Source organism: Geotrypetes seraphini, chromosome 14 (genome assembly GCF_902459505.1).
Source record: "Geotrypetes seraphini chromosome 14, aGeoSer1.1, whole genome shotgun sequence".
NCBI lineage: Eukaryota > Metazoa > Chordata > Amphibia > Gymnophiona > Dermophiidae > Geotrypetes > Geotrypetes seraphini.
Window position 1 is genome coordinate 36,885,068 of NC_047097.1, and position 20,255 is coordinate 36,905,322.

Below are 20,255 nucleotides of genomic sequence, written 5' to 3' on the forward strand. Positions count from 1 at the left end.
AACAGGCCTTCAGGGGGTACAGGCAGTCCTTCGGAGGGGATGCAGGCCTTCAAGGGGAGGGGGCAGGCCTTCAAGGGGAAACAGGCCTTCAGGGGGGACAGGCAGGTCTTTAGGGGTGGGGTGCAGGCCTTCAGGAGGAGGTGCAGGCCTTCAGGGGGGACAGACTAGGAGAGGGAGTCTCTGGTGTAGAAGTACATGGAGGGAGGGAGGGAGGGAGGGAAGAGGGGTCAAAGATACGTTCATATCTCAGACTTTGTGGAGGGAAGAAATAATGGGTCTGAAAATAGAGGAGAGGAAGAGAGATGATGGACAATGGGATTTAGGGAGGGAAGGAACAGAAAGGGAGAGAAGTTGGACACAAGGGATGGTGTGGAGGGGGGATAGAGATACTGGATAGGAGGGTAGTTGGGAAAAGAAAAAGAGAGATGGTGGATCCTGGGGTGGTGGGAAGGAGGGAGGGTGTGCTGGATGAAAGGGTAGTTAAGAAAAGGTGGATCTGTGGATGGAGACGAAAAAAAGGAAAGATGTCAGACCTCCGGGGGAGGGAAGGGAAACGGAAGGGGAGGACAGAGATGGCAGATGGATGGTTAGCACGGAGAAAGAAGGAGACCCTGGCAAGCAAGTTATCAGAAGACAACCAGAGTCCGCCAGGTCATTTGAAAAAAAACGTCCGATTGGGCGGGAAAAGTGAATTCAATTGAAAAATCAATTCAATAGGTCAAATCGAATTGAAAACTTTTCCCTAAATCGGGCAGCACTGCTTCTTACCAGCTTTGTGCTTAGAGAGAAGGAAGTACTCCCTATTAGGGTGGAGTTGGGGGCTAGGTTTTACAATATTAAAGCAACAGAGAAAACCTGAAAAGCAATGCCAGAGTTTGAATAGGAGGAGGTCTCCAGAAAGAGCTTTCCTATTATATTTATTTATTCAATTTTTCTTTTTTAGCCTGTCCTCCCAAAGGAGCTCAGAACTGATTACAAATCAGGTCCTCAAGCATTGTCCCTATGTATCCCGGTGGGCTCACAGTCTGTCTAATGTACCTGGGCCAGTGGAGGATTAAATGACTTGCCTATAATCCCAAGAAGCAGCGCGGAGTTTGAACCCACAACCACAGTGTGCTGAAGCTGTAGCTTTAACAACTGCACAACCCTACAGGGAAATATAAACAATAGCTATAAAAACTGGCAAATCATCTAAATTTGAAAAATGAGTTGGAATAAGCTTAGCAAGAAATGGAATCACTCTTTCTTGCTCATTGGACTGCTTTCATTTGCCATCTTAATGCTGACATACATTTTGCAACCATGTACTTTAGATGATCTGCACCAAGATATATTCAATCTGAGAAACAATTACTGTAAGTCTCAGTTTGTCACCTCAATGAAATTGCCTTCCAGCAATCAAATCAGCTGCTCCAAAATCATACAAGGAGATCAAGACGCAGTGCAATTGGCACTTTTGCACCAAAAGAATGCCAGCAAAAAGGAGCTGCGTAAAACTGAAATGGACTATTTGAACCTTACTAAGGACTGTAACCATTACAAGATGAGCCGGAGGTTTATTCCTATTCCACTGAGCAAAGAGGAAGAGAATTATCCCATTGCATATTCTATGGTCATCCATGAACAAATTGAAATGTTTGAAAGACTTTTGAGGGCAATTTACAACCCTCAGAATATCTATTGTGTCCATGTGGATGAAAAGTCTCCTGAGATATACAAGCAAGCTGTTCGAGCCATTGTTTCTTGTTTTGAAAACGTATTTATAGCATCCAAATTGGAAAAATTGGTTTACACATCATGGTTCAGAGCTCAAGCTGATCTGAACTGCATGGCAGATCTGCTGAAAAGTAAAGTGCCCTGGAGATATCTGATAAACACTTGCGGAACTGACTTCCCAATAAAGACCAACATGGAGATAATCAGAGCCCTGAAGCTATTGAAGGGCAAAAACAACCTAGCCTCTGAAAAGCCACAACATAAAGTAGCTCGTTGGCAGTTTTCTTATAAAACTACTACCATTATAGGGAAAACTAATATTAAGAAGGATCCTCCACCAATCAGTTCTCCAATGTTTGTTGGAAGTGCTTATTTTGTGGTTACAAGGAAATTTGTGAACTACGTATTGGAAAATCCTGAAGTACAGAAACTAATAGAATGGTCAAAGGATACTCTCATGCCAGAAGAACACCTGTGGGCAACTCTAAATCGAATGCCTGGTGTCCCTGGATCTACTACACACCATGAATTTTATGATCTTTCAGACTTAAATGCAATTGTAAGGCTTCAGAAATGGAGGAGATATAGTGGAGATATAAGTAAAGGGGCAGAGTATCCCCAATGCACAGGTATTCACCGACGGGCTGTCTGTATTAATGGGGTTGGAGATCTCCACTTTATTCTTCAGCAGCATCATTTATTTGTCAATAAGTTTGATGTCAGGGTGGATGATTATGCTGTTCAATGCCTGGAAGAGTATCTGAGAGACAAAGCTCTTTATGGAGAGGAACCTTAAGATTTTCCCCATGGTCTTCATTTATGAGAAGAAAAAGCTGTAACTCAACTTTGAGATCATTTTTGATTTCAATAAACATAAGAATGATCATGATTTTCATCTACTCCTAGCACATAAATAAATGAATTACAGGTCTGAATAAATAGCAAATATGAAACTGATTTTCTCCTGTTCTGTATGTATTTGGGAGAGAGGGAGCTTAGTAAATCAGGCGCCATATTCTTCAGTGAATGTTTGAAATTGCAGTTAAATGTGCAGATTTACTAGCTAAGGTGGGGAGATCTGGGGAGCGCAGTTTGCATGTCATCAAGTAAAACACTATGTGAGATCCCTCAACAGAGCACAATTGAATTTGCAGGAATTGTTTGCTCGAGAGGAGGGGACGTCTCTTATGGTCTCTAGCATTTATGCTAGTTTGCAAGATTTACAACCTGCCAGGGACTACCAGAGCATCAAGGGTAAATGGGAAAAGGAATTACAGATCAATCTGAGACATTGAGATGTAGCCCGTACTTTGAGGGCGATGCCTGGGGTGACCCCGTGTGCTTGGTTGCGGGAACGTATTATAGGGTGACCTTAAGTGCTTATTACACTCGTACACAGATATTTAATAGTGGAGGTCTTCCTACACCACTATGTCATAAATATGGGACGGGGGTCATACTTTGGGACATGCCCATTATTCAGCGCTTCTGGAGGCATATAATCTCTTATATGTCAGGGTTAATTGGGAGAGTCTTACGCAGTACCCTGGACTACTTTGTCTTGGATTTGCCAGAGGCTTTTGGCCATATACCTAGGGGGCGTTGAGCTTTGTGTAGGAAGATGACTTTACTGGCCAGGGAATGTATTCTTCAGTGCTGGATGTTTTCGGACCCTCTGGCATATTGGCATTGGCGGAACCAATTGCATCAGTTGGTTATTTGGGAGGCGCGAGGTGCCGGAGGGTCTAGGAAACGAAAGATGTTGTTTTTGAATATATGGGAGCCTTATCTGCAAGTCTTACATCCTAAGGGTCGCAGTGCGGTTTTAAGATGGGTGTCCTAATTTGTTAGTTGGGTTGGGAGAGTAATGTTGAGTACTGGTGGGGCGGGGTGGAGAGTATCATTGGGGGGGGGAGGAGAGGGGGGTTTGAGGAGGGGAAATGGTGTGTATTTTATAGTTATAGTTTGGTGACATAGTGTCACTTCAAACTTTTATTTTAGCTAAAGTTTGTCCTTTGTTTTTACAAATTTGTACAACGCCTAGAAGACAGGCGGGGCTAGGGTGGGATTGGGGGCGGGACTGACAATTAATAGATGTCCCCTTTTGATGAAAAAAATAAATGGTCACATTACACTTGCCCTATGAAGAGAATAAAGGGGAGGGAGTTTGGTTGATGTTACTTTTTTATTGCATATGCCTGTTCTATTATTGTATATGATGCCTTATTATTTGTACTGTGCACCTTTGGGGTGCACTGGTGTTGTATTTGCTGTGTTTGCATCAATAAAAATTGTTTGAACCAAACCACAGCTAAATGTGAATTTCAGCTCTCAGTATTGTCTGTTTAAATGCAGTTTCCCAAACCTAGTTGGGTTTCAGGATATCCACAGTGAATATGCATGAGATCAATCATCATGCACTTGAGACTCATTATTCACAAATTGTATCTCATGTATACTCATTGTGGATATCCTGAAAACCCGACTTGTGGTGGTGTCCCCATGACAGGGTTAGAAAGCCCTGACTAAATGTCTATGGGGAAAAAACAACATTGACTCCCTCTGCTCTTTCACTTTCTCTTGTATTTTCACAGTAATCATCAAATGTTCATGTCAGATGATCAGTTTTCTTTTTTTTTTTTTAATTTATTCAATTTTCCAAAATACATTTCCAAGCATAATCATCTTGAACAGAAAGAAACAGAAATACAATCACAAATCTAAGGAAAACACCAAATCATATTTCAGGAAATCAAATAAATCTATCATTCTCAAGTCCTCAAAATCTAGAGATACCAAGATTCATTAAGTGACTAAACATAATATAGGAAACTTATGTTTCAAAAATGTAATACCTACCCCATCTTTAGCATCCTAAGCCCCCCCAATATCTTTCTCACTATACCCTTTAACCTCATTGGAGTTCCTTTCTCTCTCAACTCTTGTAAACCGTGCCGAGCTCTACGATTGTGGAGATGATGCAGTATATAAACCTAAGATTTAGTTTAGTTTAGTTAAAAAGAAGAAAAAGACAGCCTATAATGGTAGGAGATTAATTCTACATTTAGAGGTTGTTGTATCTTATTCTCTATCAAGGCGTTTTAGAGACAAAAACCCAGTCAGCTGGGATGGATCAGAGAAAACATATTTATAGAATTTATATCTAATTATGCATTTGCATGGGTAGCACAGGAAAAAAAAAACCACCAATAGAAATAACTGCTGGTCTCATCAACAGAAATTCTCTCCTTCTTCTCTAAGTATCTTTGGAGACATCAGGAAACATTAATATTTTTTGTCCCAGAAATTTTTTTGACTTATTCTTAAAAAATAACCTCATTATCTAATCCTTATCAGGCGCTAACGCCATTGTTACTAATAATGTTGCTGGTTTCACAAGTGTTTCCTCAGAAGTTTCCAATAATTTGGAAACATCCAAAGGCTTGTCCTGACAATTTTGATCTTGATCTGATTGTTCCTGGCGTTTCTTGTCAGGAAGATAATACACTTTAACAAAGGTGGGTAATGATTGTTTTGGAACATTCAGAACCTCCAAAAAATATCTCTTCAACATATCTGGAGGAGTTGTCGTAGGGATTTTAGGAAAATTTATAATCTGTAAGTTGTTTGCCCGATTATAGTTTTCAAGAGATTCTATTTTTCTCTGCATATTAATATTATCTTTAACTTTCATTTCCTGGAGGTTTTTAATTGTTTTCAATTCTATGTTCAATTTTGAGTCTCAGTTTTCCCTATTTCAACTTCCTGCTTCAACTACAAAATTTCTTCTTTCTGTATCTTTAAATTTCCTTCAATTTCCTTAACTTGTGGGGAAAAAGTTTTTCCTAAATTCACCACTAAGTCCCACATGGTCTCCAGTGTGACTTCTGGTGGTTTGACTAACAAGGAAAAGTCTTGCAAAGGACGTCAAAGTCTTACCAGCTGCTGGATTTGCTTCCAATGTCCCTTGTACCAGCTCCTCCGATGGTCTTCCATCCTCAGTCAGCTCCAGGGACGCAAGTTCCCCCGCTGATTCCAACAGCAAGCCCTCAGATGGACTAGCCTCTTGCGGTGTGAGCCCTGCCTCTCCAGGCATGCTCAGTTCCTGCAGAGAGCTTGCCTGCTGTGGCCGTGGGGGCGGAACTCTATGGTCTGGGCTCAGAGTCGCATCAAGCCCCAAGTCGTCTGCAGCGGTGTCACTTGCCGGCGTCGGCAGCAGGCGATTCCCAGACTGACCCAAACCTCCTGTAAGGCACCAAAGAATCTCATCTATCGTGCCACTAGAAGGGATCCCGGGTTGTCGGGAGGCTCCACCAACTCCTTTCCCCCTCCTTTTGGGCATCGTAGGAAGTGAAAAAAGTATGTAAATGGGAAAAGTTCTTAGGCGTCTCTCCCATTAAGCGGCTGCCGCGGGCATCTTGTTCTCCATCAGATTTGTAATGCTTGTTGGAAATATGAGTCTGGAGATCATTTTAGTAACCTCACCTGGTAATTCTATGTGGAAATCACAGTATTTACATGTGCAGATTGTATCTGCATGCAAATGCCAATTTTAGAATGTAGCTATTTACTCAAAAAATTGCCAAGGGATGCACAAATTCAAAGGGAGCATGTTCTGGGTGGTCCAAAAAGATTTATCTTCTTTCCATTTTATAATGGGAGTAAACATAACAGTCAATATTCAGCCATGGTGGGCAGCAGATTTTTATAAATGCATATTTTTAAATGCATGAGTATTTGAAGCCACTACCTGGCTAGTCAGCAGCGATGAATATATGTATAGCCTACTGACCACAAGCCACTATATCAGGTTTGAGTTCCTCATACTACAATGGCTGACCTCTTTAATTTTAACTGAGGAATATGCTAGAATTGTTCCTTTTTCTATCATACAGAACAACCTGAATGCACACAGACAACTGCTGCTAATTGGGACAGGGTGGAATATTTGCTTTGCAAGGAAAAACATTGATTTTGTGAAAGAAACAAGGTTACAAGATGAGCCTTGAAAGAATGTTGTAATAAAAAATAGATGCCAATCACAATTATATTCACCCAGTATGCAATAAAATAATAAATATATCTTAACGTTATAGATCCTCAGTAGGCTCTTGTTCCATATTCATGTTTTTTATGCTAACATAGCTGTTGTCTTCACCAGTTCCTTTAATAAAATTTTTTTGTTTTGCTTTTTCGTTTTGTACATACAAAACTTTATCATGCAATATAACCAGTGCAATAAACTCTTAAAATTGTGAACTTATCTTGTGTATTTTCTTAATTAGGGAATGCCTTCACCGACATGACTATATTTCATTTCTATTTCATCATGGTCGAGGCTCCCAGTGAATGATTTGTCAAGTACTTTTCATACCATGCTCCATCTAGTTCCAGCATCTGCTCCCCTCCCTTCTAGCATCTGATCCTGCTCTCTTTCCACTTCCACTCAACATCTTCTTCACTCTCTCTCTCCACTTCCTTTCAGCCTCTGCTCCCACTCTCTTTCCACTTCCATTCAGCATCTGTCCTCCTCTCTCTCTTCCCCACTTCCTTCCAGTGCCTGCTCCCCCTTTCACTCTCCCCCCCCCCACTTCCATCTAGTATCTGCCCCCTCTTTCTCCACACAATAAACCTGAAGTGCCATTCAACTTCTTTTCCTTTTTGGGCCATCTCCCTCCCTTCTCCTCACCTTCATGGGCGCTTTTCAAAATCAAAGTTTTTCTCAGAGGGACCATGACATAGCAGCCATTTTCACAAATTGCACGTAGCTGCCCCACAGCTTCTCCTCTGCTGTAATCTGTCCAGATGGAAACTGGAAGTTGCATTAGAGGAGAAGCTTCGGGACTGCCTCATGCAACTTATGAGAACGGCTGTCACATCATGGCTCCTCTAAAAGAGAAAACTTTGATTTTGAAAAGCAACTGCAAAGATGAGGGGAAGAGAGGGAGATAGCTTGACAAGGGGAAGAGATGTACAGACCGTGGAGTCCCCTGAAGCTGTGGGGCCCAGGGCAGCTGCCTGTTTGCCCTCCCCTAACACCAGCCCTACACCCCCAATAATTTTGAAGAGTTGTCTCCTATGATACACACATAACCACAGCACATATTTCCATACTGCTACACTTTAACACACACACAGTGATTGCAGATGTCTGAAAAAAAAACCAACAAGTGCTCATATCCTCCAGACCTTAGGGGTAACCCTGGATTCCTGAATTTTCTCATAAGCCCATCCTCCCAAACAACTCTATTAACATATGTATGTGAGTTGAGAAAGATTGAGATTAGAGCCTCACAGGTGCACCTTGAATCATTTGCCCTAATTCCTGATCCCCATGTTTGTCTAATAGCCTCTCATCATCTATCAAATCAATTTTTCTAAATTATAGCCTCAAAACAGCATGGAGGAGTGGGGCCTAGTGGTTGGAGGAGCTGCTTCGACACGCTGTGATTGTGAGTTCAAGTCTCACTGCAGCTCCCTGTGACTCTGGGCAAGTCACTTAACACTTCATTGCCCCAGGTAGAAAATAAGTACCTGTCTAAAATATGTAAACCACTTTAATTGTAACCATACAGAAAAAGCAATATATCAAGTCCCATCCCCTTTATCGTTACTAATTGCATCCCCTCTCCTGATTCATGCATATAGATGATACTCTAATTATTGGCCAGATCATTATTAAACAATGTGAGTGGCATAGTGGATCTTGTCCTATAAATAATACACCTGTGGGAAATTTATTAACCGTAAATTATTACTCCAAGAGTTATTCTCCAAAGTTTCCACTTAAATATAAGTGCCAGTATTCAGTGATATCTCTATACCATATACTGTGTGTGGCTGCATTCTGAATATTGGTAGACAGAGGGTTCAATTTGTGTGAGTCACAGTTAATTGGTCACAGGTGTTACCAATATTTAGAAAATAACCAGCTATATATTGATCACTTAATTATACCCAATTTAACCGGGAATCTGCTCATTAGCAAATACATAGCCACTGATATTTAAAGAGCTAAGTGACCACTGCTTTGGAAAGCTCTCTTCGGTCTTGTGAAGATGTCAGGCTTGAGGAAATCCAACTTTTAGCTTCAGGACACCCTCTTGGCAATTGACTTTGTACTGAAACACAGGGAAGGTCTGTTTAGCAATGGACATGCCCATCCGAAACACCACCTGTGGCAGCACATCACTGCCTCGGCTGAACACAGTCCACCACCACAACTACTAGGAAGCAGAGGTCAAAACTTATCAGTCGGCAGACCCAACATGGGCTGCGTTTCAGCTGTAGAGTATTCCTCAGGAGTCCTATTATATAACAGTCAAAACTAGACTATAGAGACAATGCAGATAATAATACTAGAACAGAGGAAACTGGTTCTCGTGGATGTAGTTCACAGATACGAGATGGAGGTTTCCTCAGGTCCAGAGTGAAGCAGTGAAGGCCCACTACCTATATCTTCACCCTGTATCTGCAATCACGACTGCCAGGTTCCTCTGTTCTGGTATTATCATCTGCACTGCCTCAATATTCTAGCCTTGTCTGTTATTTAAGATGACTGATGAGGAAGGCTGTACAACTGAAACATGGTCTGTGTTGGGTCCACTGTTTGTCTAAATATAAATAAAGAACTGATTGCTGAAGCCATGGTCTATTTGTGTGGTCCTTGCCAAGCATATACACATCACAACTCTGCTGTTCCACCCAAACTATGCCCTGTTCAAACTATGCCCTGTTAAAGCCTGTGGGGCCCATAATAAAAAAACAAAGATGTCCAAAAAGCATCCTAAATTGGCACTTGGACGTCCTAATCGCCAGGACATCCATGTACCGATAATCAAAAACATTTTTCTGTATGCCTACCAAGGTGCTCCTCTATACATTCAGAGCATGAGATGGACGTGGTGGAGGCATGTTATAGGCAGGCTTTGGGCAGTCTCAAGGGCTGGTCTTGCAGCAATGATCAAACATTTTGCAATACATCCTGGACATTTGAAACTAGACCTGTTTTAGGAGGGCCTAAGTGCCACAAAGGTGCCCAAGCTGACCAATGACCACTGCCGCTGCATTGAAGTAAGACACCTCCACACTCTCCTAGTGCTCACGGACCCCTTCACCCCCCCAAAGATCAGAATACAAAAATACAGACCTGTCTTCAGAACTTCAGCACCTGGTATAGGAAAGCCTAGTAGAGCTTCACAGAGGTGGCTTAAGTACTCTGGAGAGTGGGCTGCTGAACCATAGAGAGGAAAACCCAGGCCCATAAGCTACTCTAACCACTACATTCATGGTGGAAAGTATGATCCCTCAAAAAAAAAATTCAAACCCTACTTTACTGCCATATAGGTGCCACCTGTAGCCATAAGGGCTATTTGGTTTGCAGATAGGTACATATAGTGGGTTTTGGGGGGGCTTACCATAACCTAGTTCTGGTGAGATGTTTATCTGGCACCCTTTATGTGACGTTTACAGCAGTGCTCTCTAAGGTGTCCCACTGCTCTGGGCCCTCTCATATCCAAATGGTCTTGTTCTGGGCATTTGGGACTTGGATGAAATTTTGTTCAAAAATGTGGTATAAAGATAGACGTCCTGGCAGTCTGGGTGTTCCAATGGTCTGGACATCCAAATAGAGGATTTAAAAAAAATAAAAATTATTTCTAGATGTATGGTGATTTGTCTTTCAAAAATATTCATTTTCTTACCGCCGACTTTGAGCGTCTAGTGCCAAATCAAACTTAGACGTATGTTTTGAAAATGCCCTTCCATGTATATGTTATCGGGTCATCACTTGTAGTTATCAATGTATATACTGTAGCACAATTTTATAAAATTCTTTTTCTGCCTATAAAACTGATTTTATACAGGTTTCTGCCAAGAAGCTTTACTTGCAGAAAACTCTTTACAAAATTATCCCCCATGCTTTAATCACAATCTAATTAAGATATGCTTCTACTATAAGATAAGGAAGAAAGTTCCAGCAAATTCTAACTAGAGGAGTGTCTGGATATTCCTGTTTCTTAATAGATGAAAGATTATAAAAGAGAAGCATACAATAAAAATAGATTATAGATTAACTTTATTAAGTAAACATTTGATTAAGTATTATATACAGTGTAACTTTTTGTAACATCTATGGGAGAGCAAATTAGACCAATCAGTAAGCTGTTCTCTGGCTTGGCCTTGGATTAGAAATTAAAAATTATAATACTGTACTATCAGTTACACGTTTGTTATGATAACACAAGGAATTGCTGGCACATTATGTTCAGCTTAAGCACCTGCCTGAAAGGCTGAACTTTCACCATAAGGAATATAAAAAGGTCTGAATGCTACTACAGTGGTTTTTGAGATGGAACTAGGAGAAGAATTCTAACAAACAGATTTTCAGAATCTGGTACAGAATCTTCAAAATGGCTTTTTATAATAGAAAGAGGAACCAGCGTTTCTTGGTTTGGAATGGTTTAATGTTTTTTGCCATTGTCATGCTGAAATATATTTCTCGGGAATGTGACCTGGAGGACATCCTGTATAAGACAGGCCATCTAAGGAACAGATACTGCAGGGATCAGTTCTTCAGGTCCATGAATTTGTCCTCAGAGGATCAAGGACATTGCTCTAGCATTATCCGAGGGGACCAAGAAGCCATAGCACAAACAAGACTGGATAAACTGATTGCTAAAAACAAAAAAGTAATGAAGTCTGAGAAAGACTACTTGAATCTAACAAAGGACTGCAGTCTTTATAAGAAAACCCAAAAATTTATTTCTGTTCCACTGAGCAAAGATGAGGCAGATTTTCCAATCACATATTCCATGGTGATCCATGCAAATGTTGAAATGTTTGAGAGGCTTTTAAGGACAATTTATACACCTCAGAACATTTATTGTGTCCATGTGGATGAAAAGTCTCCTGAGGTATTTAAGGAGGCTGTGAGGGCCATTGCTTCGTGCTTTGAAAATGTGTTTGTGGCATCCAGATTGGAAAAGGTGGTTTATGCATCCTGGTCCAGGGTTCAAGCTGATCTGAACTGCATGGAGGATCTGCTGAAAAGTGCAGTGCCCTGGAGATATCTGTTAAACACATGTGGCACCGACTTCCCAATAAAGACCAACGCAGAGATAGTCAGAGCCCTGAAGGTCTTGAATAGAAAGAACAGTCTAGAGTCTGAGAAGCCATCAGTGATAAAAACTCAACGCTGGCAATTCCACCATCAAATAAATAACCATATGATAAGAACTAACATTCAGAAAAGTCCACCACCTATAAGTTCTCCAATCTTCTCTGGTAATGCCTATTTTGTGGTTAACAGGGGCTTTGTGAGGACTATCTTTGAGAATCCTGATGTGCAGCGATTACTAGAATGGGGAAAGGATACTTACAGCCCAGACGAGTACTTGTGGGCAACCCTGTATCGAATGCCTGGGATGCCAGGATCTGTCCCTTACAATGATAAATTCCAGCTGTCTGACATGACTTCAGTCACAAGGCTGGTGAAGTGGTCCTACTTGGAAGGAGACACCAAGAAAGGAGCACCGTACCCTCCCTGCACAGGTGCTCACAGACACTCGGTGTGTGTTTACGGGGCTGGGGATCTGCACTGGATGCTCCAGCATCACCATCTCTTTGCCAATAAGTTTGATCCCAGCGTGGATGACTATGCCATTCGGTGCTTGGAAGAGTATCTGAGACACCGAGCTCTTTATGGAGATTTGCTGTGAGAAACTGAGCCTCTCCCCTGTTCAGAGAAGAAAGGAAGACAAACTCTCAGTAAGACTCCTGCAGTATGCTTTCTGGATTGCTGCAGTTTTAATGCTTTTCAATGACATCACATGTCTTTTGATTTTGGTTTTTTTAAAGGCTACTAGTTATATATATGTTAAAGTATGATACATAATTTGTATTTAGAGCACAGATATACTTAGTAATATATATTTTTATTTATAACAGAGAGGGGTCAATAATCATCCAGCAGCTGTCAGTGTTTTGCCATGTCCATTTTACCATTCTCTCTGCAAGAAACTTCCTGTCTGTCTGTCCAAATTAGATTGTAAGCTCTTCTGAGAAGGGATCACATCTATTACATGTTAAATCAGTGTCCCACAAACTTTTTAAAGCCGCAGCACACTGAACTCAGGGCCGTGGCTGGAGGGCACCTGGAAATGCATGGATATCGACACAATGACATCATGTGCATGTGTGACATCATCACATTGATGTCTGCGCATGCTCGGAGGCCCTCCATATGGGCCCTGAGCCTATGATTACCATGCCGGTGGGGGCACTAGCGGAGGAGGGTGCAGAGAGGAAGGGAAATGCCAGCAAAAGGCACGTCCTGTAAGCAGTCAGCCAGCGCCTCTCCTCCTCGCTGGCATCTCACACCCGGAATTTTGCCATGGCACACAGTTTGTGATACACTTTGTTAAATGTATAGTGCTGCGTATGCCTTTCAGCACTATAGAAATAATAAATAGTAGTAGTAGTATTTACTGACCACCACCAGTGTTATGCCCCAAAATTCAGTGTCAGGCCATCTCTAGGCTAAGGGTTACTAGATGTCTGGATTTCCCCGGACATGTCTGGGGGTCCAGACGGCTTTTCAAAACCTGGCACAGCTTCTAACAAATCCCCGTTGGGCAGGAGGCAGTGGAGGGCATGGCTGGGGCAGGATTGGGGGTGGGACTGAGGTATAACAGGATGGGAATGGGTGGAACTAGGCAGGCCTGGGGGTGGGTCTAGGGGTCCAGATTTTCCATTTGGAAAATCTGGTAACCTTATCTAGGCTTAACCCTTTTTCGGAGTTTTTCAACACTGAAGAGCTTTTCAGTCAACAGAGACCTATCAGATGTGAATGGTTCAAGTTTAATTTGGGTTCCCTAAAGCAGTAAATGAAATGTGGTCCATGTTGGGACCCTGAAGCGTTCTCAGGATGTTTTTCTATAAAAAATTTTTTGAATATTAAAGATTGTTGAAACTCACCACATACAGACATATATATATATATAAAATTTATATGTGATGATTGGGTGGTGAGGCTTAATTTGGGTTTAGTTCCCAGTTGGTCTCCAGGTCTCTGAGCATATATTTATTTTTTCACAAAAGATACAATAAAAAGCATATCCATTTGAATTTGTATATTTACCTTTTGCGAAAGGGAGTGCAGCAAGTTTTGTGCTCCATTCCTCAGGCATATTGCTTTCATCTGTACCCTTCTCCTCCACTTCCAATTCCAGACTTTGTTCCTTTCATCTTACGACCCCGTAGGCCTGGAATAAACTACCTGAGTCTGTCCGCCACGCCCCTTCCTTTCCCTTATTCAAAAGTAGGCTGAAAACCCACCTTTTTGAGACAGCCTTCAACTCATAACTCTACTCACCATGCTAGCCTGCACTTTAACCATCCCCTCTAACTGTAACACCTGCCCTAGCATCCTGTTTGTCTGTCTTGATTGTCTTTAGATTGTAAACTCACTCGAGCAGGGACTGTCTCCTTTGTGACTCTGTACAGTGTTGCGTACGTCCGGTAATGTTCTAGAAATAATTAATAGTAACTAATAGTAATAAGTGCCACTGGTTAGCCCCAAACAGACAATTTAACTGGCAAATACTTCTCTTTTAGTCTTTCCACAATATGGCCTGTGTTGTATTTCACTATTTATTTAAAACTTTTTTATACTGTCTACAAAAAACTTAATGGTGTATATCAATTAAAACATACATAAAATAAAAACAAAACAAATAAAAAAGTCTACATAATTAAACGATTTCTTCTCTGCAAATGCCAACTAACAAATTGCAAGAATGCAACAGCAAACATGGTTAAGCAGATTCTTTTCTTCAAATACGAACTAATAAATCACAAAAATGCAGTAACAAACAACTGAGTTTTTAACTGTTTCTTAAATTGAAACCAGTTTTCACAAAGTCGCAATTGGCCCAACAGAGCATTCCACATTTTAACACCAGCAATACAGAAAGCTCTAGTATCTGCATAATTTTCCCACGTCATTGGAATTAATAGCTTTTGATTTCTGGATTGTAAAAATTTATTAGGCTTATAGAGTGCTACAACTTGTCGAAAGTATCATGGTGCTTGATGGTAAATAGTCTGGTGGACCACAGAAACAACTTTATATTGCACCCGAAATACAACTGGTAACCAATGTAATTGCTTCAGGATTGGCATAATGTGTGCCATCTTGTCAACTCCCTAACCTAGCTGCGGTCATCCTGTCAACTAATTAACCTAGCTGTGGCATTTTGTACCAATTGTAACGCTCTCCCTCTTGTTTTCAAAATTCCAAGATAGAAAGCGTTACAATAATCTAACCTAGTCCGAAAATCAGAAGGCAGAATCAATGATTTCAAGCAATAGAGCATATGAAGTTGGTTAAAGCATGCCTTAACAGTCTTAACTATTTGAAGCTTTATGGTCAGGCCTCAATACAAAGCAACCCCCAGAACAGTCATTTCTTCCTCACAGGTAGTGGCACCTCCAATACACATAGGCCCTATTTCACAAACCGTTTTAGCGTGGATTTAGCACATGCTAAATCAACACGTGGGCTAACCGCTAAAGCGTCCATAGGATAACATGCATGCGTTAGCATTTAGTGTGTGTTAAAAAGTTTAGCGCACCTTTGTAAAAAGAGGAGGTTAGGGAATCAGGCCACAGCTCTTCCCCACTGGTTTATTATGTTTCATTTCCCAAATATTACTTTATTTATTTATTTAGGTATTTAAATACCGCCTAGCAAGGTTAAATAAGCAGTTTATAATTAGGGTTTCAGATTTCCCAGGACATGTCCTCCTTTTCAAGGATATGTCTGGGGATCCAGACAGCTTTTCAAAACCTAGCACTTTGTCCATGTTTTGAAAAGCTTCCTCAAAATTGTGTCAGGCAGGAAGGCATCTGCGCATACCCGATGAGAGCAGGCAATGGGGGGGGGGGGAGGAGGGGGAACACTGGGGTGGGGCAAGGGGGGTATTGGGGGGTGGAGTGGGACTGGAGCATAATGGGGCAGAGATGGGTAAAACTTGGCGGGCCTAGGGGCGGGTCTAGGGGGTCCAGATTTTATTAAAGTAAAATCTGGTAACCCTATTTATAATCAAGTACTCAAGCATTTTCCCTATCTGTTCTGGTGGGCTCACTATCTAATATACTTGGGCAATGGAAGATTGAATGACTTGCCCAGGGTCATAAAGAACAGCATGGGATTTGAACCCACAACCTCAGGGTGCTAAGACTGTTACTCTAACCCAGACATGGGCAAGCTACGGCCTGCAGGCCATATCTGGTCCATTTAGGTTTTTAATATGGCCCGCCAAACGTCCGGCCCTTCTCCACAGCTCGTCCAGCAGGGTGGATTCAAAACATGGCTAGGTGGGGCTTTTCCTTAGAGCACCAGTCTTTTCTTCTCGGCTCTATTGCGGATTGGTCAGAATGGTCCCTGGGGGTGGGAAGAGTAAGAAAAAGGTCTGCCCCGTAAGAACTGATGGGGAGAGGGGGGAGTGAGATGTTTCAGCTCCTTCTGGATCTCATTGGACGAGGATGAATTCATGTCATGTCCCTGCGTGCGCCTCTTCCTCTTTCCCTTCGCTCAACACTCTCGCCCTCGCACCACAGTAGCGGTTTAAGGATGTGAAGATGCTGCTGGAGGAGGAGATTCTGGGCGGCGGCGGGCCTTGCTTGACAGCTTCACGAACCTGGAGAGGGTCACCGACTACTGCGAGAACAAGTACATCCAGGTGGAAAGAGGTTGCGGCTTTTTGGCCCCTTGCAAGCCCCCTTGGGATAGAGATGCGAATGCTGCTTGGAGGGGAGCCTTGGCCCCCGAGAAGAGGACTGAAAGAGAGCGGTTTTAAAGTAACAAAATGCAAACCCTGGAAAAAATCCACAAATCTGTGCTTCAGTGAGAGGACGAGATGGGCTTTTTCCCTTTATCTTCCATGCTGCTGAATCAAATGAGGTGAGGAGTCTATATCGGTGAGTGATTGGATACTTATGTATATATGACAGGGAAGTTTTGTAAACTGCATGAAGTAATTAATGAAGTAAGTCGGTTGATATTGGGAAATTATGCCAATGTGTTTTAAATAAGATACGATTGGAATATAAGTGAAAGTTTGGGAAGGTTTAACATTAAAATAATTTTAGGAACTACAGAGACAGGTATAATGAGGCGCGGGGAGCGAGAGGGAAAGGCTCACAAAAATGACAGTATCATAGCAACTCCTTGCGCACCCTGGGTTCCCTCCTGTCACCTCCCCGCCCCACCCCTGGTCGCCCGGCCCCTCTGTCAAATTTAAGAACCCATTGTGGCCCATGAGTCAAAAAGTTTGCCTACCCCTGCTCTAATCAATCTTCTATCTTGAACATGTAATGATTTATGTACTGTTGCAAATCCATCCTCCATTTATGTACTGGGATGAAAAATATAATCAACTTTCCAAATGCTCCAGTAAAATGCTAATGCTGGGAACTTATGCACTCAAATGTCTAACCCCTAATATTACCAGACATATATGGATTGAATTCCTCACAAACAGCAATCATGGGGAAAAATACCTCAGAAGCTACAGGGCAAACTTTGCTCTGGAGCTATGAAGGGGAGCTTAGGTTGCTCACTCGTAATTCAAATAAAAAAAAAAAAAAAAAAAAAGCAAGCAGCACTTATCTTTTCCTTAACAGAGTGAAACTTTTCAGTACAGTACATTGCTAACTCGTCATATGTCTTCTCACTTAAATTGTTGCTGACGGTGGCCATTTCATGATCAAAAGATCATTTCTTCAGGGCTTCCACATCTCAAACGCATTCAGCTGCGTCAGAAAAACCTTCCCATGAAAAGCACGAACTAACACATCTGCATATTAAGGGCTCCTTTTACAAAGCCGCGTTAGCGGTTTAACACGTGTAAAGGGCGTGCTAATTTGCCGACCGTGCTAGCCACTACCGTCTCCTCTTGAGTAGAAGGCAGTTTTTCGGCTAGCACGGGGGTTAGCGCGTGCTAAAAAGTTGCATGCGATAAAGCCGCTAACGCGGCTTCGTAAAAGGAGCCCTAAAAGTATGAAGTCTGCAATTGTTCATATACTTTCCCCAATGATGCTACGTAAATATTAAACAGGCATCCTTCATGTTATATGGCCACATTTGCATTTTTCACACCGTGGGTCTGGTTTATTATGTCTCATTTCCCAAACACAGAATTGGGGGAGGGGGTGAGTGAATAAAAATGAATGAAACATTTTCTATTTTTTTTTAAATCTCTTATTCTTCTAAAGAGACAGTACAATACTTATGTCATTTATTGTACATGGAAAAATACTTGCATGATACTACAAGAGAAAACTCTGAAGGATTATAGGGAAAATATATTTATTGTGATGAGAAAGGCATTGGGACTTGGATACTGCCTTTTTGCAGTAATACAACCACACTCAGAGCATTTTCACTCAGTGGCGTACCAAGGGAAGGTTGGGGGGGGGGGGGCGGTCCACACCAGTTGCACGCCTTGGGGGAGTGTGTAGCCTGCCAGGTCCGGGTCCTCCTGCTCTACAGTGCAACTGGACCTGCACCTCAGCACGTCCTTCCTTTCCCCCGGTCCGCGCCGCTGCAGTCTTACCTAAGGTGAACGGGACTGTCCCCTTTTTAGATCCCCTGTCCCATTGTCCCCATGCACATCTTCAGGACGCCAAAATGTCCCGTTTTCAGGGCTAGGGCGGGACTGAATATTACTAGATGTCCCGTTTTGATGAAAAAAATAAATGGTCACATTAGTCTTACCTCCCCACTGCTGCTGCTAATCGCCAAGAAGTCTTCTTTCTGACGTCAATTCTGATGTTAGAGAGGACGTTCTGGGCCAGCCAATCACTGCCTGGCTGGCCCGGAACGTCCTCTCCGATGTCAGAATTGACGTCGGAAAGAAGACTTCTTGTCGGCAATTAGCAGCAGCAGCGGGGAGGTAAGACTGCAGCAGCATGGACCGGGAAAAAGGAAGGAGAGGCTTTTTTATTTTCTGCAGTAGGGAGGGAAGGATGTAGGCAGGCAAGCTGGCTGGCTTTAGCACAGCAGGGAAGGAGGGAGAAAGGTAGACAGGCAGGGAGGCTGGCTGGCTTTGGGGGTGGACAAAATCTAGAAGGCAGTGGGGGACATAAGAAGGAGGCACTGGGGGGCACTACGGACACAGGACGGAGGGAGGGAATAGAAAGGGACAATTGTTGGGCCTGAGTGCAGAAAGAAAGGATACACAGTCAATTAATATATGTCCCCTTTTGATGAAAAAAATAAATGGTCACGTTACCTCTGACTTACCTTCTCTGCAGCAGAGTCGGCAGCCGCGCTGAGGTACAGGAAGGTCCCGCGATGACTCATCTGCTGGCTCTGCTCCGGAAGAAGTAAGTTACGTTGGAGGGGGTGGACCCGGCAGACGCAGTTATTGTGGGACTTTGCCGCAACTCCCTGCATCTGCTGGATCCACCCCCTCCGACGTAACTGACTTCTTCTGGAGCAGAGCCAGCAGACAATTCATCGCGGGACCTTCCAGCATGCGGCTGCCAAGTCCGCTCAAGAGCAAGTACATTGGAGTGGAGTGGACTGGCAGCCGGCAGCTACAGTCATCGCGGGACCTTGCTGCATGAAGGGAGAGAAAGGAGCAGGACTGCTGGAATGGAAGAGTGGGGGAGGGAAAGAAAGGGGGCAGGGTGGTATGGAAGGGTGGTGCTGATGGAATTGATGTACAGAGAAAGAGGAGAGGCATAAGGGGGAAGGATATTGGAGGGAAAGAAAGGGGGCAGATGCTGATTGAAGAAGTTCGGAAAGCTAAAAGAGAGTATGAAGAAAGGCTAGCCAGGGAAGCAAGAAATTTCAAACCGTTCTTCAGATATGTTAAAGGGAAGCAGCCAACTAGAGAGGAAGTGGGACCGCTAGACGAAGGAGACAGGAAGGGAGTGGTGAAAGAGGAGAAGGTAGTGGCAGAAAGGCTTAACATGTTCTTCTCGTCTGTATTTACTAACGAAAACACATCCAACATGCAATTCTTCAATGGAAGTCAAGCAGAAAAATTAACATTCATAGAAGTGAGCATTGAGGACGTTCGTAGGCAGATCGAAAAACTAAAAACTGACAAATCTCCGGGTCCGGATGGCATACATCCAAGGGTTCTAAAGGAATTAAAGGAGGAGATAGCGGAACTACTGCAGCAAATTTGCAACTTATCCCTGAAAACAGGCGAGATCCCGGAGGATTGGAAAATAGCCAACATTATGCCCATCTTTAAAAAGGGATCAAGAGGTGATCCGGGAAACTACAGGCCAGTGAGCCTGACTTCAGTTCCTGGGAAAATGGCAGAAGCACTGATAAAAGAAAGCATTGATCAACATTTTGAAAAACACGAACTTCTGACAGCCAGCCAGCATGGTTTCTGCAAGGGAAGATCGTGCCAAACAAACTTATTGCATTTCTTCGAAGGGATTAACAAACAGATGGACAAAGGAGACCCCATTGACATCATATATCTAGATTTCCAAAAAGCCTTTGACAAGGT

General features: G+C 42.7%; 2 protein-coding genes across 5 annotated transcripts in view; both read left to right on the forward strand.

The window, feature by feature from the left end:
- The first annotated feature begins 1,204 nt into the window (after window positions 1-1,204).
- LOC117348549 (beta-1,3-galactosyl-O-glycosyl-glycoprotein beta-1,6-N-acetylglucosaminyltransferase 3-like) lies at window positions 1,205-3,572 on the forward strand. Its single transcript, XM_033920799.1, has one exon. It carries the CDS (start codon window positions 1,205-1,207, stop codon window positions 2,510-2,512), a length of 1,308 nt encoding a protein of 435 aa, XP_033776690.1. The 3' UTR covers window positions 2,513-3,572.
- Window positions 3,573-11,113: 7,541 nt separating this feature from the next.
- Window positions 11,114-20,255, forward strand: part of LOC117348198 (beta-1,3-galactosyl-O-glycosyl-glycoprotein beta-1,6-N-acetylglucosaminyltransferase 3-like) — a 313,029-nt gene continuing 303,887 nt past the window's right edge. For 2 of the 4 annotated variants that reach the window (XR_004536930.1, XM_033919956.1), the window contains exon 1: window positions 11,114-12,483. Coding sequence is in view for 1 of the 4 variants with exons in the window: in XM_033919956.1 (XP_033775847.1) it covers window positions 11,127-12,434 (1,308 nt within the window). In the remaining 3 variants the exon portion in view is untranslated. Of the gene's footprint in view, window positions 12,484-16,274; window positions 16,699-20,255 lie in introns of those variants that run through there. The other 2 variants (XM_033919957.1, XM_033919958.1) reach the window with 2 other exon arrangements.